This window comes from Trachurus trachurus (genome assembly GCF_905171665.1).
Source record: "Trachurus trachurus genome assembly, chromosome: 14".
Classification (NCBI taxonomy): Eukaryota; Metazoa; Chordata; class Actinopteri; order Carangiformes; family Carangidae; genus Trachurus; species Trachurus trachurus.
In genome coordinates this window covers 19564863-19591547 of record NC_139903.1, presented here as the reverse complement: position 1 = coordinate 19591547, position 26685 = coordinate 19564863, and the positions used below count along the sequence as shown (strand labels likewise).

Below are 26685 nucleotides of genomic sequence, written 5' to 3'. Positions count from 1 at the left end.
ATCTTTCACTATATCCATTGTACTATATTGTTGCTTACCCTTTTACTCGTGTCACTCAATAATACTCCACTTTCTCCTGGCTAGCTCGCCAAGTTTCTGTAACCTGCCTTAGCTCTAATTGTTGGGTTTAAAACTAGGAGAAACAGATATTTTAATAATGCTTTAATTACCTCGTGGCTAGTAAATCAGAAGATTCTAGATCGCTCTAGGAGAAAGGGGTATTGCAATGTGCATCTCGAGTGACAGAGTAAATAATTGATACGACCAACAGATGCGTTTTAAATCCGTTATATTGTTTGATTGAAGAAATAAAATAAATAAAAAAAATGAAATAAAAAGTAAAAATAAAAAATAAAATGTTCACAGTGTCAATACACACATCGACCACAGTTTTCAATAAATTCAGTCTCTGATTTTGGGTAGCTCGCCACGACCACTGAGGTCCTTTCTACCTTACAGAATGAGAGGAAATCCTCAGCAGAAGAAGTAGTCTTTTGTAGATCTCAAACCCAGGAATCATTCACCAAAGAAAAAGACCCGGCCTATAAAGGCCAAAAGAAAGGGTTACTATGTATTCATGTAAATAAAATATACTCTAAATGTAAATAAATGCATATAAACACATATTTATACATGTACATTATAACATTGTTTCTTAATAATTGTTTTAACCACTTTTTACTGTGCTTTTTAAATGAACTGAACACAATATAACATCAACATGAGCCAAAATGGCGGAATATTTCTTTACATTCATCTCCTCTCTTTTCCTCTTTTTTTCTACACCACCGCTCACTCACAGAGAAAATACACCGAGCGGTGGGTAATGTACACAAACACCGTAATATAAAACATTTTTTTAAACACTATACACATGAATTTAATGCCTCACTAACCCATATTAACATTAGCAGATGCACATTTCAGCTTTGTTCACCGGACTTTTATCAATTAAGTTCAGGCTACTCACCAGAGGCTCAAACTTCACATAAACACACACACTCCGGGCACAAGGAAGAATACACGGCTCGTCTGTCCAGGTTCCGCTTTTTTAAGAGACAGGGACATGGGAGTTCAGTAATGTGTAACCTCAAAATATAATTTAGCGAAGTACAGGGGCTAATGGCCTGAGCTAGCGCCGTAGCTGCTAATAAACACTCACGTTCTCCTCCGTCTCGTTACAAAACACACGGTCCGCTTCCAACCACGGCAAAAGAAAAAGGCTTCGCTCTCTGCGCCGACGATAAAAAGTGTCTCAGACTTTTAGAATATCTGGCTTTTTTCCACAAAAAACGGTAATATCTGCAGCTAAGCTTAGCATGCAGCCACCTCGACGATGGTCCGGCAGAGAGAGAGAAAAAAACAACAACACGCCTGCACGTACACCCTGACGGCGTCTGATTGGTTACTCCGCTTCACATCACGTGAACTCCTCATGTCACCTGAATCTTTTACACTTCCAGAAAGGCACATTCGCCACACTTGAAATAAACAAAACATTCTTTTTAAAACAGATGTAAATAAACGTGTGTATATTAATCTTTTTAATCTATTTATTGACATATTTATGATTTTATCATAAATCCTATTTATTCATTTTATGTAAGATTATTTTAAATCAAACTCTATTTATTTATTTATCTATCTGTCACATCTATTTATTTATCATTTATTAATTTATTGATCTAATCAATTAATTGATAGCTGGACTAGGATAAGGGCCTAGTAACCTGGGTTACAATTGCGACTACTCAGACACACCTGGATTAATCAGGTTGTCCAATAATGTAAAACAGGAAACAAAGGAGCAGCATTAAGTCCAGGAAGTAGTGGAGCTGTGCAACACGCCGCTGGCCACGCGGTGGCGCTCTGCACCCTCTGTGGTGGTTCACGCGCCAGGAGTCTAGGCGACGAGGAAGATGACGGCGCCCAGCACCGGAACAACATGAGAAAGTTGTGAACTTCTTCCTCCGCACGCAGTTCGTTTCATCATCCACGAGATCCCACATCCAGCCAGAGAAGAGCTGCTCTCCGGTGTTTCAGAAAGATGGGAGACCCACTGAGCGACTACACAGCCCGGCTGCAGCAGCAGGTGAGCGGCCGGTCGGTGGGGAGGGGGTAACGTTAGCCCCCCGGCTAAATGTGTGTGAGTTAACTTAGAGCCCCGGTCCGTCGGTGGCCGACCACCGGCCGACACAGGCATCGAAGGAACTGCCATTTAAAAATATTCCTGTTTGTTACTAAAAATATCTGCACGACCAGACAACAAGATGAACGTTGTTCAGTTACGTTTACACCGGTCTCTAATTCGGCTGACGTGCAGTAAACCTGACGCCGCCTGCTATTGAGCTTTCTAAACTTTAGTACCTGGTTTTCATGGTTTGTGGTGAGAGGTCGCACAGCCGGCTGTCACATCAGTGACAGCACATCAGGGAGTAACTCTCTGTGAGCACGTTTATCAGTTTGTATTTATGAGTTTATCATCACTTAAAACGTCCTGTCTGTGCCGAAGGTACCAGAAGATGTTGTGACTATTTTTCCCCTTTGTATTTAGCACATTGCCAATAGTCATGCTGTTGAATATAACATGAATGTTAAACGAGAAGATATTTGAAAGGAGTCTTGTACTTCTCTCTCTCTCTACTAAACAGTTTATGCTAACTAAATTATCTGCTTAACATTATCAGCCACAAATAATTAGATATGTGTGTTATATTCATATACGAGCTTGTCTTCCTATGATAATCATTTTCAGTCTTCCTGTTCTTATAGTAAAGCTTGGTGCCCTCCAGTGGTCTGTTTAAATTAAAGCTGCAGATATTACTTTAGGGCATCATTGATTCTGGTTTTTAGAATAAGCCATAAAACAGTTACAAGTGCAAGTCCATGTCCTTTTCTCTCCTTTCTGACCAAATTTTACCAATAGAGCTGCAATGGTCAGATGATTAATCCATTAATAATTTAAGTAAGACATGTTTGATGACATTTGACATTTGATGCCTCATCTTCTGATTTCTTCTGTTTTACATTATAGTAGTTGAAATAGTTTTGGACAAAAACTAAATAATTGATGGTGTCAAGGGGAATTTATTATTGAACCTATTCTGACATGATTTAATCAAGAACACAAGTGAAGAAAATGTTTAAAATGTTCATCAGTTATGAATGACCTAACAAAACCTAGTTCATCCGAGTTTCAGTGACTCTTGACACTCTTTATTTGTCTATTTGTCTTTTAATCAGGTGCTGATAATGAGACGACTGTTTTGGTTTCGTTTTGATTTGTACTTTGACCCAATTCCAGTGAAATTTTATGACTTGTCTTGCAGATTAAATGTTATTGATTGACAAACTCTGTTCAAACAATAGAAGTATTTTAGCCTTTTGTTTTATTTATTTATCATAGTTATTTGTTTCAGGAGCGGGAGATCCAGAGTCTCTCTGCAGAGATTGAGAGTCTAAAGAACCCACAGAGCATGAGTCCATCTTCACGTTTGGACGAGCTGCGGGAGGAAAACACCAAGCTGAAATACCGCCTCAACATCCTAAAGCGGGTGCGTCACACGGCGGTTTGCTGCTTCCAAAGTATAGACGAGATAAGGATGAATTTCTCAACTCTGCTTCCTCCTCCTGTGTCATTGTCCACAGGGTCTACAGGAGGATCAGACGTTCTGCAGTAAGGCCATGATTAACATCAACCAGCAGCTTCAGGAGGTTTTCGGGGAGGCCATCCGGGCTTCCTGCCCCGAACTGGACAACCCTCCACTGGCCGTCACGCCCAACCAGCAGGCCAAGTTTGGAGACTACCAGTGCAACAGTGCTATGGCCATGGCCCAGGTGAGACTGCAACCTCACATCAGACTCTTAAATCGTTCTAAAACCACAGTGTTAAAGGGGAACTATGCAAGTCTGGTCGCTTTTCCACTGTTTTGCTAGCACTCCTCCCAGCCATGTGCATTCTCAAACGACTGGCTCACAGTGCAGGTTCCCTCTGTTAACACCAAACTTGGAAAGATCAGTTTCTCTTACTGTGCACCTGCAACCTGGAACACTCTGCAAAATCATTTGAAACGTACCTCACTTTTATCAATAGGACAATTTAAAACCATAACTACATCTTATTTTACCTCTAACTGCTTCTGCTTTTAACTATGTTTCAATTTATCCTAGTCACCTTTAACTTCTGGTATTCTGTTATGCTTTTGTATGTTTCAAATGTCTTGTCTTCTGTCCTTATATGTTTTGTGTTTCATCTCGGTTATATTGTAAATGAGGTTACTCCTCAATATATCTCTGAGTTTAAATAAAGCTTATGAAATTAAATGAAATTTGTTTTCAAGAAGCCCATGAGAAAGCAATCCATGGAGCGGTGGATAACGTTATATATCCTCCACGCGTTACAATGTGTATATGTGTAGTCTTATCTGGCATAAACAAGAGATCACAGGTTACGGGGCGCGTTCGTTTGATTAGAGCTGAGACACCGGGTCGGAGGTTCTGATCTTGTGAGGTTGATTTTCAGCCAAGAGACGCTAGGTGGAAGCAGAGAGCCTCCATTATCCTTTTAACAAGTCCTCACAATTACTCTGAAGCTGTTTAATTAAGGTAAAAATGTAGCATAGCTAAGGTAAAAATCTTTCAAAGTTCCTCTTTAAATGAGCGTTTCAACAACTCTACAGACACTGATATTGTTTAATTTAATTACATTTCAGACTTTGATTTGTTGTAGTGACACAGCAGTGGTGTATTTGTTGTTCTTGGGGTTAAAAGTGGGACACTGACTTGTTTTGTATCTGTTCATTCAAAACATTTTAAGTATTTGACTCTTTGGTGCTGCAGATGCTGAAGGCAAAGGGAATCAAAGTCAACCCGAGGGAGATCGCAGAGAAGATCATTCAGAACCTTCCAGACAACGAACTTGTCCAGAAAACTGAAATTGCGGGACCAGGTAGAGAAAATTGAAATAAAAAATCTGACAGTTATGTTTTATTTCTTTATAAGAGAATCTTTTCGACCATGCTCTGTCCTTTTATTATTTCATGCATGAATATCTTCAGTTTAGGAAGTAGGTCAAATACTTATTTGTGTGAATTTATTCACTAAACAACCATGTAATAACCACAATGTGCAGGGTTAGTATGAAAAATACTGCAGTGCAGTTTTTTAGACATTTTTAAAATGAAAAAAGTTCCAAAGATCTTGTGGATTAGTTTTTATAGTTTTATAGTGTATTACACACAAGTTGAAAACTATTTTAAGCTACCATCAATTTAATTCAACAATATGACTTGATTTTCATTCAAAATATTGATTCATGAAAATGATAAATACATTAGTTTCTCTCTCTTATAGTCTAAATGCAGAAATTTTGGAAACATTTTTGAAATTGAAATTTAACAGCTCAGAAAAATTGCACAGCTTCATAAATGATTCTGTATTTTCTATATCATCTATCTACTAGATTAGAAGTAAAATAAATAAATAAAATAGTTCATACCAGAAACACTCTGTCAGTTTAATCTTGGATCCTAAGCAGATGTGTTTAATAACAGAGTTTTGGCTGTAGCATCTCTAGCGCCCTCCTCTGACGTGTTTTTGCATCTTCAGGATTCATCAACATCCACCTGAAGAGGACGTTTGTGTCCAAACTGTTGAGTAACCTGCTGGTCAACGGGGTTCAGCCTCCACCGCTGCCCTCCAAGAAGAAGGTCGGTCACACCCTCGGAGAGATTCACCTGTTCATGCATCAAGTGTATTTAAAATTAAAGATAAACTGGTAAAACTAAGGTAGAGGATGAAGAAGAGCTGCAGAACAGTGAAATATTATATTTATCAGAATTAAAAACTTTGTTGTTGTTGTTGTTATAAGCAGTTACCTATGTGTATGTTATGATCTGCTGCTCAGGTGGTGGTGGATTTCTCCTCCCCAAACATTGCCAAAGAGATGCACGTGGGTCACCTGCGTTCCACCATCATCGGTGACAGCATGTGTCGACTGTTCGAGTTCCTCGGCTACGACGTTCTCAGGTCAGTGCGGACGCTGTTCACATGAAATGAATGTGTGAGGTCGCTAACTGTAGCATTTAATGCAGAGCACAGCAGAGTCACTGTTGGGATGTAGTCGACATTAAAATGAATTTTGAAAAGTAACTGACTAAGTAACTAACTGAGCGTGACTGAGATTTGAAGATGATGTTGTGCTGTATGCATGTTCACACTTGCAACACTCGTAACAAAACATTGGTGCATTTATCATGCTGAGATGTAGCAACCGTGCGGATCCACTCTATTTTTGATTGAAGTGTGACCTTTAATTCATCGTGGATCAGGACCTGTTCAGACCTGATATTAATGTCAGGTCTGAAGATCAGGTGCAAACACACACAAGATGCATTCAGGATGCATTTAAGAACCGATTTGGCCACATTCCTTGAGCAATGTAAATGCAAATCCATCCTGGACCGCCTACGAAAGTGATGTCCTCTGAAGGACCGCCCACTCTACCGACGTTTTCTGCCACAGTCTAATTAGTCCCAGTGCAGTTTCATTATCTGCTGGATTCATTCATACTATCCCCTAATAACTCACACAAGCATATTAACAACAGGCCCATCTGTCTGGCTAAAAACAATTCCTGACATGTTTATGTGTATATAAAGTAGGAAGAGTGCTCTGATCACAAGTGGCCAGTAGAGACACATTTTAAAGCAGGTGTGAATACATAGATAGATACTTTATTTGTCTGTTCGGAATAAAAAACAGAAATTCGTCTTTTAAAACGGCTCCATTAGGCATTAAAAACACAATTAAAATCCACACCCGGGCATTTAAAAACACTCTTTAAACACGTTAGTGCTATTTAGAGCAGCTATTGCAGAGGGCATGAAAGGGAATGATTTCATGCAGCAAGGAGGAGTGGTGCAGGGGGTGGGAGGGGTCCTCAGTGATCAGGGTGGCTTTCCTCATCACTGAGTCTGTACAGAGCATATGTACTCAGAGCAAAGAAATCAGAGCACAAAGCCAACAGCTTGTGTAAAGTCCTGAGTAAAACAAGCCTGGTGTTTCCTCAGTAATTTTGTATTTACATTTGCAGGTTGAACCATGTGGGAGACTGGGGCACCCAGTTCGGGATGCTGATCGCCCACCTGCAGGATAAATTCCCAGACTACCTGACGGTGTCCCCGCCCATCAGCGACCTGCAGGCCTTCTACAAAGTCAGTTGATGCTTTGTCTGTGTCTCTGCTTTCCACTTGCTGTGTCTGAATCTGCCGGAAAGGTTTGATAAATATCTGAAATGACACATAACAAAAGACTCGAGTTAGCGGGTTAAATACCAATCAGCTGCGTGTGTCAACTCTCCTAGAGGCAGTTATTTTCTGCTGGTTATCAAAGTAAATAACAGAGCGGTGGAGGGACAACAGAGACAGTTCCGAGAATGGCAAAAAGTAATTGGGCAAAGTGACATAATGATTGCAAATGAAAACTTGCCAGTGGGTAAACACGGAGTAAAAGGCCAGCGAAATTGTTCAGTAAAATGGTACCGTCAGCTCCACTGTACCATTTTTGAAAATCGGCTTTTGTTATTAGAAATTTTGTCCAGGAGATTTTTTATTTGTTTAAATCTGAAAGTCTAAACAGTCTGCCTTCTCACACTCTGTGCTTGTTGTGTTATGTCAGCAGAATGAGCTGTTTGGTTAAAACAACAGAAGAATAAACCAGGAGTTGGATTTATCCTGCAGAAAAGCACAGATACATTAATCTCCTTTTGTAGAGAAAATGCTCTTGTCTTTGGATGCAGAGCAGCTGCAGGTCTGTGATTGGTCCAAAAAAATTCACCTGTAAATAAAAAGGAATTGATGCAACAGAACGAAAACTGCAAATTGCACTTTACTAAAAGCCAAAAAGCTTGGATCAGTTATATTAACGCACATTTACAATTGCTACATGACATCATCTACAAGTCTAGTGCTAAAGTATTTAGACAGTCAGACATTATCTGTTCTCCAGACTCTGAGCTTCAGCACATTTTGGTTTGAAATACTGTAAATAAATAGATATTACATTAACACGCCCCGGTGGCTCAGCTGGTGGAGCACGTACCGTCTCCACTCAGTTCAGACCGCAGCAGCTCAGCGCCCCCTAAAATATGTTACAGCCTCATGAACACAAACCAAGGCTAAAATGAGTTTCTAGTATCATAATTTTTTACTTTAAATGTGACTTAAAGAAGCCAGCACAAGAAATTAAAGTAAATGGAAGAAGAGGGGAAGAAGACCCCAGCTAAAAAAGAACAGAAGCCTAAACCAGGCATGGGCAATCTTTTCCACAAAGGGCCGGTGTGGCTGCAGGTTTTTCTTTCCAACAAAGCAGCAGCACACCACACTTGACTCATTTAACCAACTGAGCTCAGTCTTCAGACAGTTGATTGGTCAAACTGTGTGCTCTTGGTTGGTCGGGACAAAAACCTGCAGCCCTTTGAGGAATAGGTTGCCCATGCCTGGCATCAACAAACGAGACAATCTAAACCCTAACTGAACTAAAAGAAAAGAAAACCACAGGTGGTGACCTCCAACCCAAACTAAAGCAACAAAAAGGCAACGTAACCACCAGGAACAACACACAGAGCCTCCTGCATCAACAGGCGACACCTACAGAGGGTGTGCACCTTCAAATATGGCCACACATAACACGTCTGAAAAACCAACTCTGTTTTTCTTTTTCTTTCTCTCACTGTGCTTTAGGGCTAAAGGCAGAGAAGTGCTCATAAAGATACCCCACTAAAGAGCCTAGAAGTCTCAGATCTTTAATTTGATCAAGGTTACATCCACATATAGAAGGAACTGTGTAGGAGACGCAGCGCTTTTAGCACACAGTGCCCAAATTGCAGTGGTTCAGCAGTAAGTGGATGGTTGCCTTCTAAGTGTTTCTGCAATGTTAGCTCATGCAAAAAACAAAAAAACCCACTGTGAGTTTCCATTTCAGACTTGAGTAAAAGCAGATGATGCAGGTGGAGATGATGACGAATGAGTTATAGATCTGTTATAGAGAAATCAGAGGATGTTTTGCCAAAATCAGCAATTTGCTACTTTAAAAAACAAAGTGGCTGCACTCAGGAAAAGTGGAAAATGTCAACGATCCGGTCGACTGAGGAGAACAAGTCTTGTGGATGAGATGAGAATCGTTTTCACCGCAAAGAAAAAGCTCTTTATGGCTGCACAGTATATAGAGCAAACTCACAGAACACTATCTGTCCTCTCCGCTGTCGTCTTCCCTCATTTCTCTCCACACCTCATTTACTTCTTACATCATCCACCATCCTGCTCCATGTCTCTCTGTTCTCTTTTCTCTTTTCCCTGCTCCCCTCTCATTTCTCTTCCTCCTCTTCATCAGGAGTCGAAGAAGCGCTTCGACGAGGACGAGGACTTCAAGAAACGAGCGTACCAGTGCGTCGTGAAGCTGCAGAGCAAAGAACCGGACTTCATCAAAGGCTGGAACCTCATCTGTGACGTGTCCAGGAGAGGTGAGTGACTCCTTATCTGTGATATTAAAGGAACAATCCACATTGAAACACACACAGCCGTCACACACGTCATTCTCCTTGTGTCTGTGTGTTTTCAGAGTTTCAGAAGGTCTATGACTGCCTGGACATCCAGATCATCGAGAGAGGAGAGTCCTTCTACCAGGACCGGATGACGCGGGTGGTGAAGGAGTTCGAGGACAAAGGTCAGTGTGCACAAGGTCAAAGGTCACCGGGGCGTAACTCCTCTAGAGCCACGTCAGGGACTAGTGATGAACAGGAAGACCTCTGCTCTGTATATTAGAGATACACTGGTGAAAGAAAGCAGAAAACAGACTGGTACAGAATGTGTAATGTACAACAATCAGCCATAGTCACACATGCAGATTTGATGGATTTACAGTATCGGCGTTTGAAGCTGTAGCCTGCAGTTACCTGGTGAAACCACTAGGAGGCAAAATTGTCTCATAAATGTCTCCCCAGTCATCCGAACTGGTGTCTACTGTTTTTTTTCTTCCTTCTCTTTGGGGTTGTGTAATTTCTCCTTTACTCCCAAATCTCCTTTTTCTGCACTTTCTCTGTTTTACTCATGATCTCATCCTTCTCTTCTTCCCCTCAGATTAGACTCACATTATTAGTCTCTCTCTCTCTTGTGACATGATTTTATCCATTTTTCTCTTTCTTCTCCTCCTGGTGCACCTTACCTCATCCATCCATCCATCCCCTCCCTGTCTCACCCTCTCCCCTCTCTCTCTCTGTCTCTCTCTCTCTCCATCCTCAGGCCTGATGGAGATGGACGAGGGTCGTAAGATCGTCTTCGCCCCCGGTCAGTCCATCCCCCTCACCATCGTCAAGTCGGACGGCGGCTATACCTACGACACGTCGGACCTCGCTGCCCTGCACCAGCGCCTCTTTGAGGAGAAGGCCGATGTCATCATCTACGTCACAGACAGCGGGCAGGTGGGTGGAGACAAACACACCTGCAGAGCATAAAGTAAACGAGGGGGAAAATCCAGCACATGTAGAAACAACACTTAAAGGGATAGTTCAACATTTTGGCAAATTGGCCCATTGCCATAATCCCTATAGTCATAGCAGTAGGTTCATTACCTTTATTTGTCAGTGCAAGCTATTTTTAGAACGGCGGAGCAGAGCCGCGAGCTGCTCAGAGCTACGCTATGGAGGCTAATGGGATTTCTTGGTTTCCCTCATCAAACTCATGAAATACACAATCCAACAACTCCAAAACGCTCTGGTGGACAAGTTGTGACCTGCACATTCACCACGTTATGAGATAATAACGGAACGTTACGAGACAGAGTTGTTTTCGAGGCAATTGCAGACTGCTTGCCCAAAAACTGCCCCCGACGAGAACGCGCATCAGACGTTGTGCATGAATTTACCTCGAAAACAACTCTGTCTCATAACGTTCCGTTATTATCTAATAGCGTGGTGAATGTGCACCAGAGTGTTTTGGAGTTGTTGGATTGTGTATTTGATGAGTTTGATGAGGGAAACCAAGAAATCCCATGAGCCTCCGTAGCGTAGCTCTGAGCAGCTTGCGGCTCTGCTCCACCGTTCTAAAAATAGCTTGCACCGACAATTAAAGGTAGCAAACCTACTGCTATGACTATAGGGATTATGGCAATGGGCCAATTTGCCAAAGTGTTGAACTATCCCTTTAACTCACACTCAAAGGAAAATCTTAACATAAGGCCTTTTGTGGAACATGTCTGTATGATAAAATCAATCTCATCGTCATTTCAGACATCTTCGATCTGGGAACAGTTCAGATGATATTTTTCCGTTTAGATATGAATCCTATAAAAACTGAAGTTGGAGGCTGAAAACTTTTCAGAAGTCACCGTCTGTGTGGCAGACAGCAGGTCGGGCTTTAAAATGTTATGCGGGTTGTTATGAGGACAGACATCATCGTCCTCAGCAGATGCGAGCGGGAGGGGAGGGACTCGGCATGTGCAGACTCACTGAAACTAAAGCTGTCATCTGAGGGAACTTAATTTACCAAGAGCAGTAAATACAAGGCAACCTGTCGGGAAACGTTACCAAGGTGACTGTGTCTTAAACGCCCTGCTAAAGGACGGAGAGAAGATGAATGACGTGCGGTTCAGTGTCGGCATCTTAACGTTGATTGGATGGAGTCACACCCACAACGCCAAGGAGATGACTCCGCTTCACGTCCTCTGGCGCCACCGTGAGGTTGAAGTGGACGCCTTGATATCCTGTGTGTGTGTGTGTGTGTGTGTGTGTGTGTGTGTGTGACATGTGACATCAGATTTATGTTGTGTGTCACTCAATTTCTGTGTGTGTGTTTGTTTCCTCCTTCAGTCCACACACTTTCAGGTAGTGTTTGCTGCGGCTCAGATGATTGGCTGGTACAATCCTCAGGTGACCCGGGTGGAGCATGCAGGCTTCGGAGTGGTGCTGGGGGAGGACAAGTGAGTTAAAAGCGTACAGACACACGCACACACGCACACACGCACGCACGCACACAGCTGCTGATAGATGATGTGATTCTCCAGTTCTCCACTGCCACTGCCCTCTGCCACGATCCAAACAGGCAGTGACACACGCATTTGAAGAAGCCTTTGAAATAGGACCTCTCATACTGTGTTCGAGACAACTCGGAACTCAGAGCTCCGACTTCAAGGCGTTCAAGACGCACCTCGCCAGAATAACCAAAGACATGGCAGACCGGACAAACTTTGCATTAAAGGTGCTTCACTCAAGGCATTGAAACATTACAAAAGGCACAAAAACAATAAAACAATAGAAATATTTTGGCATTTAAAATGCATTTTAAGCAATGTTTTACCGTTGAAGGTGTGGTTCTGTGCTGGCAGATTGTTGTGTGACAAGTAGGAGGTCAGAAAAATCCGAGTACAGTTGTCTCGAACGCAGCATCAGTCATAAGCTCTGAATAAAGTTAATAGCTGATTAATAAAGAGTCTTGGAAGGTGCTGAGTTTTCCTGGGCTCTTTAAGTAAGCCCTTTGCTTCCTCTCTTCGTGCTAAGTGAAGCTAACTGCCTGTTAAGATGGCGGTGATGTTAAGATGAGGAAGAGTTAAATACAGTTGCCATGTGTAAACACTGTTGAGGACTGCGGCCACGTAGACTAATAACAGTTTAACGCGGCTCCAAATCACCGTCATCAGAGCTGCAGCACGAAACGAGCAGCTCCTCCGGAGACCCCACCTCCACCTCCACCACACTGTAATCATCTGAACGTCCTTCAGCGCGTCTTTATCACCTCTGCTTCATGTTTTTATCACATTTATTATCAAACATAAAAACCAGAACTTTTTACTGCATCGGCAAATAAAAGAGGGGGGGAAAAATATACAGCCGCCGCCACCGCTCCGCAAACAGAGGAGCCGGCGTTTGAGCGACCGCGAGCTCAGAGCTGTTATTACTCGGCGTGTGAGTAGAGGAGGGGAGCGGGAGGCTCTGCAGGGCTGTGGGTGGACAACGGTAATTAAAAGTTCAACAACAACAAGGAGGCTGGATCGAGTTTGAGGAACGCTCTCAGACCTGAAGATAAAGTTTCTAATCAGCGGAGGTGAACGGAGTCCACAGTCACAGCACAGACGCTCCTGGTCAAACACCACTCAATACAGAGAGAAGGTGCTCAGTCATGGTTTCGCTGAAGTGCTTGAATTTGGAAATACTGACTGCAGAAGCTGTGCAAAGTGATACAGAGACGGTAGACATGGAATAAAAACACAACTAAATCAATAAAAAGGAGTCAAGGTTTTCACATCTCTTTCTTTGAGGCTGTGTGAAGACGTTTGGTCATCAAAAACCGCAACAACCACAACTAAATCAATCTTTTCTGTTTAAACCTTCAAACGTGGACTAAAGATCAGTGTGTTGACGCTTCATCTTCATTTTTCTTCCTCTCTTCCTTTCTTTCCCTGCTCTCCCACTTCATCCTTATCCCTCATATTCCAACTCTATTTCTTATCCCCTCTTTGTCTTACCTTCCTTTTACTTTCCTTCCTCCTCCACCTTTTTCTGCTCATCTTACTCCTTTTCCTTAATATATCACTCTTCTTCCTCCTTTCCTGCTTTCATCCCTCTCCCTCTCTCTCTCCCTCTCCCACTCATACTCCTCCCCGCCTCTTTCTTATCCTATCATTCCTCCATTTCCTCCCTCTTCTACTTTACCTCTTCCTCTGTCTTCACCCTCTCTTCTCCCCCTTCCTTTCTTCTCCTCTTCCTTATTTTGCTCAACCGAACAAAAAGCCAGAAAAGTGAGCACCGCTTACTTTGAACCGATGAGTTTTGTGTTGTTTTTTTTTATACCATGATATTAAAGTTTTTCTTCGGGGACATTTTATTTTGTTTTATCGCCATAATCTTAGTCTAGTTCTTGTACCTGCAGCTCTGCCACTGTGTGTTATTTATTTCCTCTTATAGCAAGCGGTGATTACTGTGCGGATGATACGAGAACACGCTCTATAATTTGAACACTTATCTGTTGCACTGTTTTTTTTTTTTTTCCTAATCAATCGTCCAGGGAAGAGGAGCTGGGGCCAAGGCTGTGAGGGAAAGGCTGGATGTTGGTGTCGGTGGTGGGGAGGTTGATGTTACGCATCGCAGAGGCCATAACTAAGTGCTGCTAAACGCCCAACTGTAACCCGAGGGGGGTGTAAATTGGCCCCGCAATGTCTGCGCTACACCAAACTCCATTAGAAATTTATCATGCTGCTCTCATAATTGCTCAACCAGACAGTAAGAGCTTAGCTGCGAGTAAACAGGAACAAAATGGGTGGAGGGAGGGAGGGAGGGAGGGGTGGGGGTTATTAAATTTGTGGCTCATGTTCTGCTTGTAATGCTCATCTGATTTGCTTGATTGTACAAAATGTTTAACCCCGCGGCGCTGACGAGTGGAAATAATCTAATAGTTTGTCGCCAACGGAGAAATCAAACATCCTCGTACCTGCAGGAACGTTCTGGCTGTGTCGAGTCTTTGGCTTCTCAAACCGAAACTCACTCAGATCCATCCCCTAATCGTCTCTTCAGGAAGCAGCTTTGCTCACGCTGAACTTCTTCTTGTTTCAGGAAGAAGTTTAAGACCCGGTCTGGAGACACGGTGCGGCTGATGGACCTGCTGGAGGAGGGACTGAAGAGGTCCATGGACAAGCTGAAGGACAAGGAGAGAGACAAGGTGAGAGAGTCTGAGTCCGAATTATCACTGAGATGATGAGATGTCGATGTTGAGCATCATTTTATTTAGAGGTAGGACACCTGGAACCAGCTGTTGGCTTTTGGTTTTGAATGTGTTTTCTCCTGCTGTCAGACAGATGTGCTTTCTGGTGATGTCACCAGATGGGAATTAGGTAGAACAACTGAGAAAAGTAAAGCTCAGCTCAGATCTTTTCTGCCAATTTATTATCTGTCAAACCACCAATCAGTTAATGAACTAATTGCTTCAGTTGTAATCGTAACATCAGCATTTCCCTCTCTAAACTGTTTTCCTCTAACTCTGGGTTATAGACAGAAAACAGTCTCAACTGTTTTTACTGGAACTAATGAAGAAATTGTTCCTACAAAAACTCATTAATTTGTGTTGTCTGGATTATTCACAGTGTAAAACATCTTGACCACATATTGCGTAGTCCTTCGTGCTCCCTAGGATGAATCCTTCAGCCCCATGCAATCGTGTCCTTGACTCTTCTTCATGCCCTAATAACAGAACATAATCAAAAGGAAAGAAAGGACACCAAAACAAGGTCTGCCCAGCTCAGGCAGTCGGTGCCGTGTGGCTGTGGTGATTGAAGTGTTTTCTTCTGGCCTTAGACCCACAGAGCTGCACACGACACTGAGGAAGATTTAAATTGGGAGAAATGAACTTATGTTTTAGTTCTTCTTGCAGAAGTTGTTAGAGGGCAAAACAACAAAGAAACGCCAAAGTCAAACACAACGGCAGCACCTCAGGGGTTCTGCTGTTTTGTATTAAGCTTTTCTTTTAATGCTTTACATGGCTGCGCTGAATATTTAACTTGAAACCCTCATGAAAGCAGTTGGGGCTCTTTTTATTTATGTCCAGCTTGCCGCTGTTTCATTTTTAATCATCTGCTTTATTTCTCTAATTTCTCCTCAGAAAAATTGCTAAGGCTTTATGGCAGAAACCCTCCTCCGCCACAGTCTGCTCCAATCATTTTTGGCAGAATCCTGCACAATATTTTAGCTTGTATTTGAATCATTTTATATCAATATTTCGTGGCCAATGTTTAATCTTTGATAAGCAGCCATTTAGTCCAGTGAGCAGCTCATTATTTCCGCTTTGCGCCCGGCTTTCGATTCACCCTGACAAGGCTTATTTTACAGTAATGACCGTCTCACTCTACAGTAGCCATTAAATCTCCCCGCTCTCATCCTGCGCGAGGCGAGCCAAGCTTCAGGCCTCTCTGATCACGTCCACAGAGGACCTGGACTGAAATGGGAAGCGTCGCCATCAGACTTTGTTCTCTTCATCTGCCGAGCTCTAAGGACAGCCCGCTTTTATTTGTCTTCCTACCCTCCATCTTTTCATCATGCGCCTCTTTGCTTTCCATATTGTGTTTGGGCACAAACCGCCTTTATGTTTGCTGCCGCGCTGTGTCAAGTCAGCCTCAATGTGGCGCACAATCTGATGTCGTCAGCTTTTCCTGCTCATGTTTCCAAGTTTCTGATGCAGATTGTTAATGGTGAAGATGACATGAGGCAGTTTGAGTAAACGGTATGTTGTCATGTTTTCCTGCTCAGTAATGAGATGAGGCGAAATAGAAGTTACCTGGTTGAAAAGCATTTCTTCAAACCCGTCACAATCAAATGCAGTTTAGGGTAATATTTGCCCACAAAGTCATTAAAATGGCAGACTACTTGCAAAGAAAACAACAACATGTATGCCAAGTGTTTGATTGGAACTTGATCAAATCTATTTAGCAATCTAATTTTTGCTAATTAGCACCAGACACAAAGTAAATGGTAGCAGTTTTCATGCAAATCGCTAGAGGAAAAGTCGGGGCATCACCAGATTCAGATTGTCTGAACCATTTGTGCTGATGATGGTCTGTCCTCAGTGTGTTTGGATGTTTCAGTCAGGATCAAAAGTGGTCGACCTGTATCACGACAGAGTCTGTGGAGTTAGCGGCGTGAGTCGAATGTTTTGTCGCTGATTCATTTAATCTGAAATTCCTTTGAGTCTTTTATTTTCCACGATGTCTAGCTAATGAAATCATCTTTCACACACTTTTTGCATCATGTGTGTGAGAGTGCGACTTCACCACAATCCCGTTCCCTCTGTGGCTTCTCTTCACCCAGGAAACCTTTTGATGTGTCATGTTTTCTTGCCTCGCTCTCACAAATAACACAAACTCCTGCTCTCCGTCATCGGCTTGTGTGCACCGTGTTTGAATGAAAGAAGTGTGTGAAAGTGTGTGTGTGTTGTTTAGGAATGGGAAGTGTTATATTTTTTTCACCTCCTGACCTGATTTGTTCCACCTACTCTGCAGATCCAACCTAGAAAATATCTGTTCTCAAGCCCCTTTCCTTCCATCCCAAGGCCATCATTAGCTGCTGTTTTCTCCTCACTTAACACACCAACACTCTGACTCCTCTGTTAATTTGCCTGCATGTGTTTGCACCTTCGGAGGCTGAGGTGTTTGCATGAGAAATTAAACTTCCAGGGGGATAAAAACGAGTTTAAAAAAACAAAACAACAGACGAACATGACCTGGTTAGGTATTATCTGGAGCGCTCGGCGTAGTGTAAACACCCAGTGACTTCCTGTTGAACTGCAGCGATTTTAATGCTGAGAAGGTTGTGAGAAAGCGATGCCAGCACAGTTTCCCCTGCAGGCCCCTCTGGCCTGGCACTTTGCTCTCTGCCTGGGTCGTTGCCCACGTCTACCATCTGCTAACCCTGCCTCATTAAAACAAACCCCAGCCCTGGCCTCTCTGACCCTCAGTCTCCAGTGCTAACGCTGCTGCTGTTAAGATTTGTTTCCTCCAGTTGTGCTGTTTTCTTCTTCTTCCTCTTCTTCCTCTCCTCCACAAGCCTCCAGTCTATTATACTTTTCTTTTATATGAACTTTTCTTTTCTGTACTTTTCTTTTATATCCTGTTTTGTTCCGTCTCTTCCTGCCTCGTCCTGTCGTGTCACACTGCATCTCCACCTCTCAGATCCTGTCCTCATGTCCTCTATGTCCCGACATGTTGGGCAGTGATTAGATGATTGATGAGTCAGCTGAGCGTCAGCAGTGTTCAGCCACGACTTTGTTTTAGATATTTATCAGATTAAACTGACTCTCAGTCTCTGGTGTCTAAGTCTTTCGGGGTTTTGGATTGTTGATTTGACAAAGCACATTAGTTTTTCTAATGAAAATTGTGAAGCAAAGACAGCACAGAATTGTAAAAAAAAATGACTAAAATTATAATTTAATTACCAAAAATGTCATCAGATTATTGATCTTTTGATCAGTAGTTTTAGCTCTAAATTGTTTTTTTTCTGTCATGTCAAATACAAAACAAAGAGAAATAGATATAATGGCAAATTACAGCCTGAGCTTCAACCAGCACTGATTCAGTCATGATTAGAGTCGTCCCCAAACTGTTTGAGTCATGGGAAACACTTTACATTAACACCACTTCACATATATTTACATCTGCTTACTTTACAGTGTGAATAAAACCAGTTGTTAAATGTGTATGAATAATCCAACTTTAAGTATCACCTGGTGGATTTAGGCTTTTCATGGGGTTTGTTGTCAATAAGAAAATAATAAATGGTCCTGTTATATTTTATTTTGTTACACTTTGATTTATTCCATGTCATATAGGGATGTTGTGTCACTTCACTTCCTCTCACTCCAGCTCTGCTCGATGGAAGTCTTTTTGTTTTCCAATCCAATCCCTATCATTAAATCTTCTGTATAATCCTCCTCTTACTCCGTTGGCTGCCTGTGGTGTCAGACGTGTCACATGCAGATTCAAGGGAAGGCTACGACTTAATAAGTCAATTTAATCTTTTTGCCTAAGGTTAGAAATTTTGATTTATTATTTCGATTAAATTCAACTTAGTGGTTTTTACTGATAGACACATGAGCAGAATAAGTGCCTGCAGTAATTGCAAGCTGAGTCAAGCTGCACTTAGTAACGACCTTAAAGAGTTTTTGAGGGGAAATGTTGATGGGAGCGATTGTTGCCTCCACACCTGTCATCAGTTGTATCTGCTGTGTCTCTGCAGGTCTTGACTCCAGAGGAGCTGGTTAAAGCCCAGAGGTCGGTCGCCTTTGGCTGCATCAAATACGCCGACCTCTGCCACAACCGGATCAACGACTACGTCTTCTCTTTCGACAAGATGCTGGACGACCGGGGCAACACGGCAGCGTACCTCCTCTACGCCCTCACTCGCATCAGGTGAGGATCTGACTGTGTGTACTTTATAAGGCACGCCTCACTGCTAAATGCTTGGACTCCTGGATGCCTTCAGCACTGCTTTAATTCACATAAGACACAGATTCAACAAGGTGCTGGAAACATTCCTCAGAGGTTTGTCCATACTGACAAGATAGTGTCACAATTAAACAGTTGTTGCTGATTTGTTGCCTGCACACCCAACACCAAATCTTTCATTCAGCTACATCCCAAAGTTCAAAGTTTTACTGGGCAGAGATCTGGTGAACTTACTGTAAGGTTGAAGAAACCAGTTTGAGATGAGGTTTTGTGAATCGGTGCATTATCCTGCTGGAAGTAGGCCATCAGAAGATGGTGCACTGTGCTCATGTTGGTACAATGAAAATGCCCACCACACCATTACATTTTCTTTTCTTTTAGGGTGACTTTTAACATCAGTCCAGGGACAACAGATGTAAAATAGCCTTTTGGCTAATTCTGGCACATTTACATTTGTTTAAATGTTTTTATTAATGTGCAATGTCCCTGATCTTTAAACCTTCAAATAAATAAACACCACCAGCAGCCTGAACTGTTGATACAGGCAGGATGGATCCATGCTGTAAGGCTGTTTATTCAATTCTGACCCGACCATCCACATGTTGCAGCATAAATTGAGACTCATCAGACCAAGCAATGTTTTCTTTCCTCGACTTGTCTAGTTCTGGTGCCCTTGTGAGCTGTCGCCTCCGTTTTCTGTTGTTAGCTGCAACGAGTGGCACCTGGATCTGCTTCAGGGTTTCACTTGTTGTGCGATCAGAGATGTTCTTCTGCAGACCTTCACTCTTCTCTGTAAAAACCCTAGAGATTGTTTTGCGTGAAAATACCAGTAGATCATCAGTTTGTGAAACACTCCACCAAGTCACTCCATGTTCACAATCACTGCTGATGCTAAGTTTGAAGACCGTCTTGACCATGTCTTCAGGCTTCAATCCACGTTCAGCATCGTTAAGTGAAGACATTGACGTTCAGTATGACCAGAGTTCCTCAGACACATTCATCCATCAGAGCGCCTCCCACCAGCAGCAGGTCTCTTCCATTACCCGTATCAGATCGGCCTCTCTGGCTTTTGCAGGACGTTGCGGTGCAGGATTAGTCTTTGGGGGTATTTTCACCCAATATCTCCTCCCCCTTTGTCCCCTGTATCGAGTGAGCATCTCCAGGCTGCAATGAGCGGCACTGATCTCCCCCGTCCTCTTAGACTTGGGGGTTGGGGGGTTGGCAGTGTGCCCGGCAAAGATTGATCTTCCCAATTTTCAGTAAGGGGTGAGGAGGAGGGGAGGAGGGGAGGAGGGGAGGAGGAGGGGAGGATGGAGGGATGGAGGGATGGAGGGAGGGCGAGAGCAAGAGCGGTCTTGCCTGAGAAGACTGGATGTTCCTGCACTCAGTCAATAGAGCACTCACTGATGGCGGCGGCCCCCATCACTGTGGGTGTTCAAGTGTCAGAAAGGACAAGAAGAAGTCTGAAACAGAGACTTTCCTCAGAGGTGGTTGTGGTGGTTCAATTGTTCCTCCCTAACAGAAAAATGAGGAAAGATTAGCAGCCACTTGTGGCCAAATGTTCGGAGGCTGCGCTAAAACTTGTCGCAGTGATTTCAGTTAATGGGAGAAATGATCAGATTAAGTGTTCAGCAAATAGAGAAAAAAAGGTTAATGATTTAATTCAGAGTTTCATTATTTTCTCATTTTTCCTTAAGTTCAGAGTTGAGAACTGTGCAAAGTGAAGAAAAGTTCTAGCTAATTTTCTAAAACAGTTTCCAGAGGAGTTTTCTTTAAAGAATGGCTTCCTTAAACTTATCTAACTAGCACTTATCTAGCAATGTTCAAATCACTAGAGCTACAATGTATGAAGTGAAAATGTGTCACAACATAATTGTCAATTGTCAGCACCTTAAGTGTCATGTTGTTATAGAGATTCTCTGGTGGACAATAAATCATATTCTCAAGATTTAAAGAGACATCTTGGTTTGGTACAAGACCCAACAAAGAAATCACATCAATATAATACAATATATTATATACAATATACAATATAATTACAATTCTTGGGCTTTTCACTTTGACAAAAGTGATATTTGTATCAACATTGTTATCAGTGTCTGTTTTATAATAACCTGCTAAAACAAAAAACATTTCCCAGAGGCTCAGATTACTTGGACATTACTTGTTTTGGTTCAGTTCAGAACCCAAAGACATTAAATGAACATTAAGGTCAAGGAAGAATTAGTCATACTAACTTCAACTATTTCATATCCACGTGCAGCTCATTGTCAGCGTCTCTGTGTTTAATATGCTGTGAACATCTGCAGTGGTTCAGTAACAGAGACTCTGAGCTGAGAAGCAGCTGTGACTCAGTCCCACTTATTTGTCTCTCTAATGATTTCCCGCAGGTCCATATCCCGACTGGCGAACATCGACGAGGCCACGCTGAGGAAAGCGGCAGAGACCACGGAGGTCGTTCTGGACCACGAGAAGGAGTGGAAGCTGGGGAAGTGCATCCTGCGCTTCCCCGAGATTCTGCAGAAGATCCTGGACGACCTGCTGCTCCACACGCTCTGCGACTACCTCTACGAGCTCGCCACCACCTTCACCGAGTTCTACGACAGCTGCTACTGCGTGGAGAAGGACAGAAAGACAGGTAACGACATCCGGAGGATTACGGGTAGATCAAATCTTCACCACAATTCAGGTCAGAGATCAGGAATGGATAAAGATTCAAGAAGTGCATTGCCATCTGTTTATGTACACATTTTCAGTTTGCACATGAATAACCGACTTTAACATCAATCGAGCTTCCAGTGAGGAGACAGAAACGTCAGATCAGCCAAATATCCTCTGGACTGGGCTTGTGAGCTACTGGTGATTGTGCTGATTATAATTGATCACTCAAATCTGCCTCTGAGCTTCACCAACTCTTGTATTCAGTGATGGATTAAAATGTGCAGCAGTTCACACTGACTGTAGCCCACCAGCTGACAACGTGTCACAATTGGAAGGTGGTCGACTGATTTGATTAAGATTCACCTCCCTGGACCGGTCTTTCAGGAGTTTTGAGAGGATATTACATCACTGTGTTACTGCCAGATAGTTAGAAAATTCCTCAACTGTTGACAGCAGAGTGGAGTTTCATCTTCAGCAACATTTTGGCTTTTGGAAAAGAGGTGTCATTAATGGATTTTGTGCATAATTTTTCCTTGTGTCTATAGAAACAAACAGTTTTGAGTGAAATCGAGGTCAGAGGTCCAGAGAGCAGCAGGAGGGAGTCAGACAGTCGACAGGAAGTCTGGCTCTGAGAGGGTCTGCACTAAAAGCCGTCTGAGCGCCGTCAGCCCTCCACTTGTTACTGTGAGCGTTTCATCCCCGCGGTGCAGTGGAGCGCTAGCACTTCAGGCTTAGAGCTGTTTAATTATGCTAATGCTCGGTTAGCGCTGCAGCAGTAACCCCAGCTGGAGGCTATTACTTTGTCATATTTTTTTTTTTAGAAAGAGTACAGTTCAGACTGATGGGAAAGTTTCCATGTGAACAAAGACGAGTTCAGAGTCACAGCCTGCGCATAATTAACGTAAACTTTTTTCTCAGCACCCTATCTCTGCCTCACAACACAAAAAGAAAACATACTTTTGGCCACAAATCTTAATACATAACTTTATATTGAAAGGTGCCGTTGAGTGATGTAATAAGAAAACAGCAGGTTTCAGGTAGATATTAACCTACATCCTTAAAGGTCAGTGTATTTGTGATTTAAGACCCGAAAAACCATCTCAGTGTAGTTTTACATGTCCTCTCTCTGGTGTTCTAGTAACAACAGGTCAGTGTCAACCAATCAAAAGAGAGGAGGCTCTGAGCATCTCCTCTGATGGTTGATCCAATAGAAACAGAGCAGATTTCAGATAAAACACTCAGAGAAACCAAATCCTGCAAGTGCTTGATGACATCACAAAGTCACAGAATGTCTGACAGCTGGTTTACAGGCTCAGTCCCTGAATACAGGCTGTGTGCATTTCTCTGTAGACTGAGGCTTGGACCCTTTCACAGTATAAAATATAGAGCCTAGACCTGATCTATAATGACACTACACCTGGAAGTCTCACTTTATACTGCATGGAACCTTTAAACTAAATAATGATGTCGTGGCCATTGATTCATAACGGGTCAAAGCTGTAAGAAGTTCTGAATCAAACTGTGATAAACAGTTTTAAACATAAATGTGTTTTTATCACTTCACAGCTTCTTCTTGTCACAACAGCAGCGCCCGTCGTCCTCTCGTAAACTCTGAAGCGTTGAATTGTTTGTGTAGTCGCCAAACTCATCTTGCCGTCCGTCAGCGGCTGTCGAGGCTCCTGCCCCTTTAACGACTCGCCTGCTTGATGCACCCGCTGCTGCTCATTACCGACTTCATGTCTGTTGCATCTCTGTGCCGTGCAGCCACTTGTCCTCCCGGGTGGGCGGAGCTGGTCGTGGATGCAGATGTTTCGGGGTCATTGATTTTCATTTGAATCCGTGGTGTATCGACGTCCCCGCTGTGTAATGCTAGCATCATTAAACGCAACCTCTGACCTTTTCTTGTTTGTTGGTATCATTCTCTGCTTGACTACTGAGTATTTGTCTGCCACGACTCCTGCCTGCCTGTTCTCCTTCACTCTGTTTTATCCTCTCCTCCTCCTTCTTTTCGTTCTTTTCATCCTCCTTCCTCTCTGTCTCCATCCTTTTTGTCTTCCTATCCTGCTCAGTTTTCTTCTTATCCTCCTCCTCCCTCTTCATCTTCTTCTTCCTCTGTGTGAATCAGAACAAGCTGTGTTAACATGTTGAGTCTGCTTGATTTAATCTCTGACCCCAAATACCTCAGTCCTCTTCCTTCTGGCTCTGATACATCTCACTGATATTTACCCTGATGACTCATCTGCCCAGTTCACACTTCACATTATCACTCCATCTGCTTTCTGTCGATTTAATGTGATTCATCGTTAATCTATTAGAAACCTCGCAAACATGTGGGATCCTCAAGGCTCCAGATTTATATCTGCTTCTCATTTGTTGTTCTGTGAAACTGCTTCACTTCTGTCTGTGGATCAGCAGGAATTATTTTCTCTATCAACACGTCCGACAGTTATCTCATTCAATAATTGATTGTTCAATCTATAAAATATCACAATAAGGGGGAACAAAAAAGGTTAAAGTATTCAAATTTGATAGTTTTTTGTAGAAATTATCATTTTTCTTTTGCTGTTTTAAAGACCTAAACTCTTCACTGTTTCCTTGTGTGTGTGTGTGTCCAGGTGAGGTGGTGAAGGTGAACATGTGGAGGATGCTGCTCTGTGAGGCCACAGCAGCCATTATGGCCAAAGGCTTTGAAATCCTGGGCATCAACCCCGTCCACAGGATGTGATGTCACGGCGACCACCACTGCTTCCCGGTGAAGATGAGGATGACGAACGGTTAAGATCGTCACGGCCAAAACTTACAGGACTTTAAGATTATTCTATAAAGGTTATTGCATCCATCCTCACACTCAGCTCTTCAGTGACATCTCATGTGAAGGATCTTTTTTAATTAAAGAACCAGAACATCACCTGTGCTGCTGTCCATAATTTCTTTTCTTTTTTTTAACAACTTTATTTAAGGCTTTTCCAGTTATATAAGAGTAACAAACGTACAAACAAACGAATAATCAAAAAATAAAAGATACAAGATATCAGATCTCGTGAACATAATCCCGTACTAGTGCCCTCCCCACATACCCTCCCTTGGGACCAAGAGTACAAAAAAAAAAGGGGGCATCCAATGGTGCATAAGTGTGACATCAAAGGACTAGTCGGACAGGTTGAAAATACCAAAATAACATGATTGGTTAGAGATTTAACTTCTTTACATAATCAATAAAAGGAGACCACACTCTGGTGTATGTGTCACAACAACAGCCGTTTAGTGTATGTCTTATCTTTTCTAACTGAAGCAAAGATAGAACCTCCTGAATCCATCTCCTGAAGGGCGGGCATTTATTAGATTTCCAATTCATTAAGATCACCCTGCGAGTTATAAGGCTGCAGAATGCTATTGCTCTCTTTTGTTTATTAGTGGTGTATATTTCTGAGGGTGTGACTCCAAACAAAGCGGTGAGTGGGTTGGGTTTGAGGGGTGTGTTGCATAGAACAGATAGACAGTCGAAAATGGAGGACCAGAAATTAACTAGAGAGGGACAGGACCAGAACATATGGCCCAGTGACACTTGGTTGCCACACCTAGGACAGGTAGGGAGAACAGACGGGTATATTTTAGCTAGCCTATCATTGGCGTAATGTAGCCGATTAAATACTTTGAATTGTATCAGCCCGTGCCTAATACATATAGAGGAGGTGTGTATGTTAGAGATACATTTAGCCCAGACATCATCCGGTATTGCGATTTCCAGATTGCGTTCCCTGCTGTCCGTCATTTCTAAACTGCTGGATTTCTCACCTGTGATACTTGAGGATTGAGTTTCAAGCTAAAGTTTTCTTACCAAAACATAATACGATTTAATCAGAAATGTTTACAGTCTGACTCTGCAAGGATCTGTGACCCCTCTCCGTCTCAGCAGGGTCAGAGTCTTCACTGCATCACTGCTGCATTTATGTAAATGTTCTCAAAGATTTAAAAAATGTATAAGACTCAGTGAACTCGCTCCTTTTTCAAGGGTTGAAGGTGAAGATGCTGTCGATCTGTCTTGAATACGAAAACAGTCTAAAGGAGCTCATTTGTGAAAGTTTGATGTGGAGTTGGGCCTTCAACAGCACAGGAAAGATGATTTTTTACTTCAACTGAGCTCTTTATTAGGAACAATATCTGAGTGACCTGACAAACCTGTGGTGACGTAATTCCACATAAAGCACCAGCTCTGCTTGATAATACAGCCAAGGCCATTAAATCAATTTATTGAACCAATGCCTATTGTTCTCTGTGAGCTAAAAGAGCTTATACAAACACACTGAGGGATTCACCTGATGTTTTTATTAATTCATGAATCATTTAGTTGATTAAATGTGAGAATGAAGTAAAATTCTCCACCATAATTTCCTAAATGAGACACTGTCAGTCTGGTAAAGTGAAACCAACAGTTTTCTATCTTGAGACGACGAGATTTAAAATATTTGTCTTTTAGCTTAAAAAAGTTTTGGAACTGTTGAGTCATTGACTAATAGTTTTAGCTCTACCCGTGTTATTGAGTTTTTTTCTTTTAATGCTCTCACAATCAAACTGATGATTTCTAAAGTGTGTTCATGTTGTGTAACGCTGACTCAGGCAGGTGCGTCACCTGCAGCAGCTGTCGCAGTGATTTATGAGCTCTTAGCACTTCTCCAACTTCAGAGCAATAAACAGAAGAGTCTTAAAGTTGAGACAGAGCTATTTTTAGTAGGACTCCACTCTGAACCTCTCAGAACCACACACACACACACACACACACACACACACACACACACACACACACACACACACACACACACACACACACACACACACACACACACACACACACACCACATTCTCTCTCTCTGTTTATTTAAACTTTGATTTATGCCTGTTGAGCTCAGGTTGTTTTCCATGGATCCATTTTGGACCAGGTCCAAACTCTTGGACCAGTGAAGACTTCCTCTGTTTGTTTATTTCTGCATCAAGAAACAACACCCCCCTACCTCACACTGTGCCATCCTCTTTGTTTCATCAGAATGAATA

General features: G+C 42.5%; 1 protein-coding gene across 1 annotated transcript; it reads left to right on the top strand.

Annotated features, from left to right (window-relative positions):
• The first annotated feature begins 1937 nt into the window (after positions 1-1937).
• On the top strand, positions 1938-24544 carry rars1 (arginyl-tRNA synthetase 1). Its single transcript, XM_083986615.1, has 15 exons — positions 1938-2092; positions 3420-3554; positions 3649-3837; positions 4840-4948; positions 5608-5708; positions 5906-6027; positions 7094-7214; positions 9391-9520; positions 9619-9723; positions 10299-10477; positions 11864-11973; positions 14600-14705; positions 18767-18939; positions 21366-21613; positions 24252-24544. Exons 1-15 carry the CDS (start codon positions 2048-2050, stop codon positions 24359-24361), a joined length of 1983 nt encoding a protein of 660 aa, XP_083842741.1. The 5' UTR covers positions 1938-2047; the 3' UTR covers positions 24362-24544.
• The last annotated feature ends 2141 nt before the right edge of the window (positions 24545-26685 follow it).